Source organism: Cyclopterus lumpus, chromosome 6, assembly GCF_009769545.1.
Source record: "Cyclopterus lumpus isolate fCycLum1 chromosome 6, fCycLum1.pri, whole genome shotgun sequence".
Taxonomy (NCBI): Eukaryota; Metazoa; Chordata; class Actinopteri; order Perciformes; family Cyclopteridae; genus Cyclopterus; species Cyclopterus lumpus.
In genome coordinates this window covers 22,536,574-22,544,868 of record NC_046971.1, presented here as the reverse complement: position 1 = coordinate 22,544,868, position 8,295 = coordinate 22,536,574, and the positions used below count along the sequence as shown (strand labels likewise).

Here is an 8,295-nt window from a genome sequence, read left to right as displayed (position 1 = left end):
TGCGAGAGCCCCCGGGTCGGGTTTTATGCTTGTTGCTTCTACACTTTTAAAACTAAAAGAAGAAAAGAGGAATTTAACAAGTCATAGATATTTGTGTCCAGAAGGATGGACGAATAGACCTCATTGACAAGTGAAGGTAAGACCATGCATACGCTACAGTAGGCTTTATAGCCTATTTGTATTGAACGAGTATGAATTGCAATGGCACATTGGTGGAATCAAATATGTACATATATGTGTGTGTGTGTAAAGAATGCTGATATGAAATATGTATAAAAAATCAATCAGTAGTCAATGTGCAAGCTGCCAGTTGAATGGTGATTTACGCTCCGATATTGTGTTAATATATTAGTAAATGTCACTTTAGAAGAGTCAGGGCCTCGGCAGCCACGACCCTCGCCGGACTGCTCCCCCTTCCGCTGCGTGGATGCCGTCCCGCTCCAGGGACCGTGCGCACAGGCAGCGTGGACTCCGCCCACCAGGGGCCGCCTGCCTCCTGCTGATCTCAGGTCTGCCAAAGCGGCACAGCAGAGCAGCGCTGTGGCATCGATGTGTGTCGGTCCTTTTACTGATGTAGCCGCACGCACCATTACAGGCGAAAAAGAGGCACAAGCGAGTCGTTGTTTGTATTTATTTACATTTGTTAGCCGGCCCGCTGTGCCCCGGCTGTTCGCTGTCATTTCCCCATAATTACACCAGAACGCGCCGCGCGAGCCGTTTTCTACCTGCTCAGAAGCTTTCGTCAAGCTAGCTGCGGCTAGCCAAGACAAGACCGGAAGTTAGGTAATTTACCCGTGAAAACAAAGTTCACTGTCTTGCCACTAAAGGATCGAAAGCCCCTTTATATTAACACTCTGCGTGGAAACACAGAGAGACTCGCGCTCTAGCTTCGAAATGGATGCTACAGACATCTTGGACCGTTTGCATTAGGGAATAATATGAATTATTATATTATTGTATCTGTAGGACGACCCCAACCCGCTGAACGTGATCATCACGTGATCTCACGTGATCATGGCAGAATGATAAGTTAAGGGAAGTGAAGCCCCCCCCCCCAGTTTGGAACCGCTTTATTATAGGCAATGTGGAGTCTCCACACACCATAATAACCCTCTCTTTTCATACACTTCAATAAACGATCATGATCGGCAGTGATGAAGCCGACGTCACACTCGCATAACCCCATTTGTTGACACATTTGAAAGTAATGAAATAGACACAGACGGCCTCCGGTCCCTCTACTCACCTACAGCTGTCAAGCTGGGGCCATTTACTATCTATTTATGTCTATTAATTTACCACGGGGATATTTTGAGAACATTGAATTATAATATATATTATAACTCCGTCCTTGCATTATACAAGCAGGGTTTTGTTTAGGCCTGGTTGGCTACTTATACTGAACAGAAGACTTTCCTGTTTAATAGTGCTTATAGTTAGGGCTGAATCAGGTTTGCCCTGGTCCAGCCCCTTGATATGCTGCTATAGGCTTATAGGCTGCTGGGGGATGTTTTAGGATACACTGAGCACCTCTCTCCTCTTCTCTCTCTCCTTATGGATACATTTACATCTCTCCATTGCACCTTATTAACTCTGCTCCCTCCCCGGAGTCGTTGTGACTTCACGTCTCATAGGGTCCATTGGACCTGGAGGTGTCTGATGCCTGGTGAGCCGGCCTCCCGCGTTGGCCCTGCTGATGCCCCGCCCCCTCCTCTCTACCTCCTTCTGTTTCATGGATTGGAGTTCCATTCATACATTGTCATATTCATGTAATGTGTTTATGTAACTTTGTAAATGCTGTTCATTCTGTACACATGACATCTATTGCTTCTGTCCATCTGGGGAGAGGGATCCTCCTCTGTTGCTCTCCTGAAGGTTTCTTCCCTTTTTTCCCTGTGAGTTTTTCCTGATCCGATGTGAGGTCATGGGACAGGGATGTCGTATGTGTACAGATTGTAAAGCCCTCTGAGGCAAATTTGTGATATTGGGCTATACAAAATAAACTGAATTGAAATTGAATTGTAAAGCCTTCTGAGGCAAATTCGTAATTTGTGATATTGGGCTATACAAAATAAACTGAATTGAAATGAACAGACTTCACTGTGAAGTGAGCAGTGGCGTGCCCCTTTATCCACTGCAACCCAAATCCACTCCCAGACAAATGCAACGCTTTTATTTTGAAGGCGGGCACGAGCTGGATTCCGGTATCGCATCTGCGTCTTGACGCAGCAGCCAGGCGGAGGAGAAGAGCGCTCTGCGGTCGCAGGAGGGACATCGGACTCCACGCACAGAAACAGAAACGGGGAGACGCGAAGGGAACAATACAAGCACAAATAATAATAATTTATAAATCCTCTTTGTTTGCTTGTCGATCCCCGCAGCCACCCCCCTCCCCCCAGCGGGCTCATGGAGAGCGGATCCCCGCTTGTCCGCACCGGGGGCAGGTTGATCGGATGCCTTTCACCGCAGCGGCGCCGTTAGACGTTCTCCGCTCGGGATTAATTGGTTGACCAATGGCTCCAAAACATGCGCTCCTCTCCGGCGGCGGCGGCGGCAGTGGCCCCGGGGTCGCAGGGGTAAATAAGACGGGGGACCGCCGCTCCTCCTCGCCGACGGCATGCATCCCTGTGGCGGGCACCGCGGCCGTCTGTTCGCCGATGAACGGGCAGAGGACGCGCGCGCCGGACGGGATGCCGGCCCGGCGGTTGGTGGCCGTCAGCGCGGTGCTGGTGCTGATGCTGCAGAGCTCCTTGGCCGCCGACGGTAAGAAAGCGATGCGTGTTTTTTTTATCTTTAAATGATCCAACCTGTAAGAGCACTCCTGTATTCCTTATCATTATACACAAAACACACACACACACACACACACACACACACACACACACACACAAAGACACGTGACATGAGTCCCGTTCCAGTCTCAATCCGGCTTGATTCAGCATATGAATAAAGCAGTTATTTTATTAGCCAGTTCATGAGGAGATGTCATCACACTCTTGTTTGGTGGAGCTGCTATAGGCGCTGGAGCAGCAGCCGTGTTGTGTAAGACGATGTGGATGTCATGTGTGATGCGCGTGCTTGGATGCTGGGATGGATGTTCTGACGGCCCCTTAATACACGTCCGTGCATTCATTATTTTGGTATTTTTTTGTAATCTGTGTTGTAGCACTCGGGCCCCTAACCACCGATGTCACGACCCCCACTCCCCTACACCCCCCCCCCCCCCCCCACCCCCCCCCACGACAAAAGACGATCCGCCGCCACAGCGCGCACGATTCTTTGCATTAAACGAGGAAACTTTTTCATCCATTCCTTCGTGGAGCCTTGAGCCCCGCTTTCGTCAACCTCGAACCAGATCCATATGGGACGTTTTCATAGTCGGCCACAGATCAATAATTGATGGTCCCCGCGTCTTTACGGCCACCCGAGGAAAACATAAAAATAGTAGCAGTCGATATGGTTCCATATCTCAGGCATAACTGCTTAAAGAGGACAGGGCATTTTTTATATTTTAGTAAACATTAAATTGTTAAATATAATATAGACAACAAAAAACAAATGTGTATGTTTGTTCCCTTTAAAAAAAAAATGTTTTGCGTTTTTAAAAATGTTATTTCGTTTTTTATTAAAGGAAAAAGTTTATAATGTGTGTGTGTGTGTTTTTTTAAAGCACCATAAGGGGCTTAACTGAGCTTTATGGCTGCTTAGACCTCAACCACCATAAACGTTGAGGCATCGCTGTCATTCGGTTTAACTTCAGAGGAGGCCATGACTGTATTGGCAAGTTTGCTTTCATTAAAAAAAATATTTTCACACTTTCTGGAAAACAAATTAAAACCAAGTGTAAATTCAGTTGTAATAAATGTTCAATAAAACGCCCTTTACAAGAATCAGAAATCCATAAAGTCGAGATGTAAATACATTCACTTGGAATCCATTGATGGAACTTGCTATCAAAGATCAATTCTCTCAAATATATGATTTTTTTCCTTCTTTTTCTTCAATTTCAATGGTGGCGCCGGCTGCACTGAAGATGACATTTGAAAAAACCCAAAATGTCAAATGTCTCTTTTCAGGAGTTTTCTTTTTTTGGGGACTTTTCTTTCTGGAAAGGTCTTCAGTGTGAGACATGCATGGCACTCAAAGATTTTTTAGATTATCTCTTTTTTTATAATTATTTCCCCACATTTTAATGATCCAATAAAACCAAAACAACACAACATTATAGTCTGTACATACCTCAGCTGTCGACATACAAATAATAATAATATAAAGATGATAAAAAACATTCTCCTATCCGTCAACATCACATTTAAGTTAATATGCTCATGTTTGCTAAACATCATATTTCATAAGTGTTATGCAGTGGCAATGAAGTGATGAGTAGCTCTCAGGTTTCTTCTCCTCTGCCTGGATGTACCTTCAAATCTATTCATGAGGGAATATTTCAAAAGCCCATATTAATAATTTGCTTTCATGGATGACCAATAACCCAATAATACTTTCGGAGGGAGACATAATTTGGCGCCACACGACAATGTCCCCTGCCTCCATACAAACGCTCCGGATAGTTGGTGCTTATTTATTCATTTTTTTTCGAAGGACCGGCCGAGTAACATGGCAACACACTCACACATCACTGGCTGCTCGCTTTGCTTTCCTGACCTTCTTTTCATTATTTGATAACGGGCAATCTTTCCTACTGACTCTCGAGATTGGTAAACGGCGATTGGGAAAACACACACACACACACACACTCACACACTTAGACGCCGCCACTACACAGGGGTTGTGTGATTCTGAAGGAAGCGTATTAAAAATGAGCAAATGAAAGCAGCGATACAGAACGCTGAGAGACGACTGACAAAATGGTTTGGGATAACATTTTAAATTTTTTTTAAAAAGACAGTTCATCTGCCCATCCTGCCCCAGTTAAATCTGAGCAAACCGCCCACACACACACACACACACACACACACACACACACACACACATGCCCTCGTATATCATGCTGCTGTGCCACTTAAGAGCAAGCCCTTCCATGGCACGGCTCGGGGAGGTTTGACTTTCTCCCCGTTACTGAAGCATTCAGCCGTTTCAGGCCCTTTAGAGTGAAAACCTTTCTATTGTATTGTTTTCTCCGTCTCCATTTATAACAACAACTACAAAAAAGAGAGGATGTTTTGGAGGCTGACGCCTAGCCGGTGTGTGCGTGTGTTATGGATGCGTGTGTGTGTGTGTGTGTGTGTGTGAGCCGCAAGAGTCTGCCGGCACATACAGTATGTGTGTGTGTGTGTGTGTGTAGGTGTTTTTTTTCCCACCGATAGGTTTACAGAGATCTTCATCCTCAGTCAATAGCGAGATCTGTTGGTCCGTGTTACCATGGGAACAGATCTGCAGCTAGTACTTTTCTCACAGTGGGTGACTGCGTTTGTCAGTCAGGGATTGAAATAACATCTGAGTAAGTGCCAGGTTCCAGTCTTGATAATGCCTGATAATCAGCGTCGGATGACACACGCTGAACGCACTGGAAGATTCGTTGCCATTTAAAACTCTCGGTTTCTTCGAATCAAAACGCCATCTGTGTTCGTGACCCCAGCTCCCCCCATCCCCTCACCCCCACCTCCCTCCACCTCTTCCCGTACTCAAATGTCTTTTTACGAACACTTCAAGTCCAACCGGTGGCACGGCGGCATTTCTCGCCGTAGTTTAGACGTATGCCAGAGTTGTCCAGAGAGTGCTCTGGGGAAGAAAGGAAGATTAAAAGGATTGGGCCGCAGCCAGGAACTAATTTGTTCAAAATGAACAAGAGATAGTAGATTGTCTTTTCTTCTCGTGGCCGTCCTCTCGTAAATCTGGAACAAAGTGGAACGGAAAGGGAGCCAAGGGAGCTTTTCTGTTTTTGGGTTGTTGTTTTTTTCCCCCTGAATAGTCTGACTGTATGGCCACGAAAGACAACAAAATGACGTCCTGATAAATAATCACATTATAAATGAAGAGTAAAAAAAGATTTAAGTAATGATAAGGCTGGGTTTTATTCAAAACATTATACTTTTCTTAATTCCAGAGTTCCGGTACGGAAAGTAAAAACTTGCTTCTATAATAACCTTCTTTTTATTTATTTATAATTTGACAAAAAGAAAAAGGTCCAGAATTATGTGAATAGGTAATAATCCAATCCAAACCCATTTGTCAACTTTGGGCTCGCATTTCATCAGAGCCCCTTCTATGAATAACCTTTCACTAAAGACACTGGACCAGCAACACTGTAAGCCAGAAAGCCGTCACATGACATCTCAAAGCTTTCACCTTCTTTTAGGACTTTGCCTCTGGTAGCGACCTGTCAATCACAGTAAGCCCGCCCTAAAGCATACTCTGCTTTATGGTCTGTTTGACTCTAAATGGAGCATAATTTACTAAATAAACATCATGCTGTATTGAAGAAGACTTGACACTAGAAATTGAGCCCATAAACTCATGTTTACAATGTTTACAAGGGAATAAATCAAGAGAGAAGTAGAGTCCTTTTATATAGACTTCTATACAACCAGAGGAGTCGCCCCCTGAAGGCGCTTCCGCATCGGCTTCACTTTTCAGAGCCGGGGGGGGTTGCCCCTGGTTGAGATTCACAGATTCTACTGTTTCGCTTCGTCTGAAGACAATAGATCACCTCTAGAGCACACGTGGCAATTAATGAACATACCTACAGATTCTCAGAATAATTTAGTTTAACTTTTCCCATTTCTGTGTAACTGCAACAGTCCAGATTTCACGACTTTCTCGATACGCAGACCATCTTCACGTTTTCATCAATTGAACGGCCCGGGCCTCCGAGTCGCTGAGCGATCCTTTTTGCGGATCATCATTTATCCGTCGTCGTCAATGAGAGCGATCGATTGTGCTGATTAGGTGCAGCGTGGCCGGGCCTCCTCTCGTGTCTCCTGCGGTGTCCGAGAGTGAAAGGACGTAGGATCAGAGCGCAGAGAGCTTTCGTTCTGTGGAACTGATTAAAAAAAAAAAAAAAGAAGCTCTCTGGCATCTCGTCAGACGTCAGACGGTGTTACCTGCCTCACACACGGGGAGCGAGACAGACGGCGAGAACGAGAGCGGGTGGTCAGTCGGATCCGGATGACCTTGATGGGATCCAGCTTTTACACCGGCGAAGCTGATTTTAAAACCAGATTGTGTCGCAGGCCAAACCTGGTGGCTGCATCGGATTATCAAGAGGATCAAATCTACTCGAATACTTTACTGAAGTGGAGAAGAAGAACCACCTAAAAAGTGGTGGAGTTTGTTTCCCAGGCCAGGGCGACGGTTTAAGTCGTCGTTAATTAAAGTGTTCGCCTGCTTGTCAGACGTCGTCAGCCTTGTCGTCCTTGTTTTTAATATTTCTGTCGGGGCACTTGGCTTCGATATAATTAAGTTGTAGGGTTTTTGAGACAGCAGGGAAGATAGCAGGCCGCCAACAGAAGCCACTCGATGACCTCTGCAGCACAGCTGTCGTCGTCAATGACGAACCACTTCCCCCTCCAGTGTGAGTTGCTCCCTTCGGGGCGACGCTACAGAGCAACCTTTGGCAAAGATAAGGATCTGCAAATGCAATTAAAGCGGTCAACAAAGAAGAGTAAACTTAAATATGAGAGTCGAGGCTGTAGCACGAAGGCATCGGCTTTGAGGGGTCTTTGTTCCGGTAATGCCATGTGGACCTTTTCGGGGTTTGTATTTTCCTGACTCAGCTGGAACAATAAGGTTGATTGGATTCTATTAATTGAAGGCAGTCTATGATTTCAAAGAACAAGGCTGGTGATAGTCTCTATTTGTATGACTCTTGATGAATTCCACTCCCAAGTGCGGTGTTGCCTGGGTTGTCAAAGCCTGATGGATCTTCTTCCTCTATGCCATGGAGCTCAATTGTTGTCCAAAAACGATAAACAAAAAGTCACAATCTTGCACAGGGTGACATGTTCCTTCATTACCATGAACACACACACCGCAGTTTTGAGAAATGTTGGTGAAAAAGGACCTAAAGGGTTGAACACCCGTACTGTCGCCAACGGGTCCAGAGTAGGGACGCCACGGTGAGGTCATCTGCCCTCCATTTAGTGGTTCTCGGTATCTCTTGACACTGCTCTGGATCTCGATGCTTTTTTATTGTAATTTTTTTGTGATTGTGACCGAGCCAACCAGGCTGACGAATATCTGAGCTGTTCTACACCTCAACTCCCATCGCGCACATAATAATTCCGTGAAACACAAATAGCGTGTGTGTGTGTGTGTGTGTGTGTTAGAGAGTGA

At 45.5% G+C, this 8,295-nt stretch overlaps 1 protein-coding gene across 1 annotated transcript in view; it reads left to right on the top strand.

Moving 5' to 3' along the window:
- Positions 1 to 2,412: 2,412 nt before the first annotated feature.
- Positions 2,413 to 8,295, top strand: part of kiaa1549la (KIAA1549-like a) — a 78,672-nt gene continuing 72,789 nt past the window's right edge. The window contains exon 1 of the mRNA XM_034535509.1: positions 2,413 to 2,763. Coding sequence (XP_034391400.1) covers positions 2,514 to 2,763 — 250 coding nt within the window. The 5' untranslated portion in view covers positions 2,413 to 2,513. The remainder of the gene's footprint in view (positions 2,764 to 8,295) is intronic.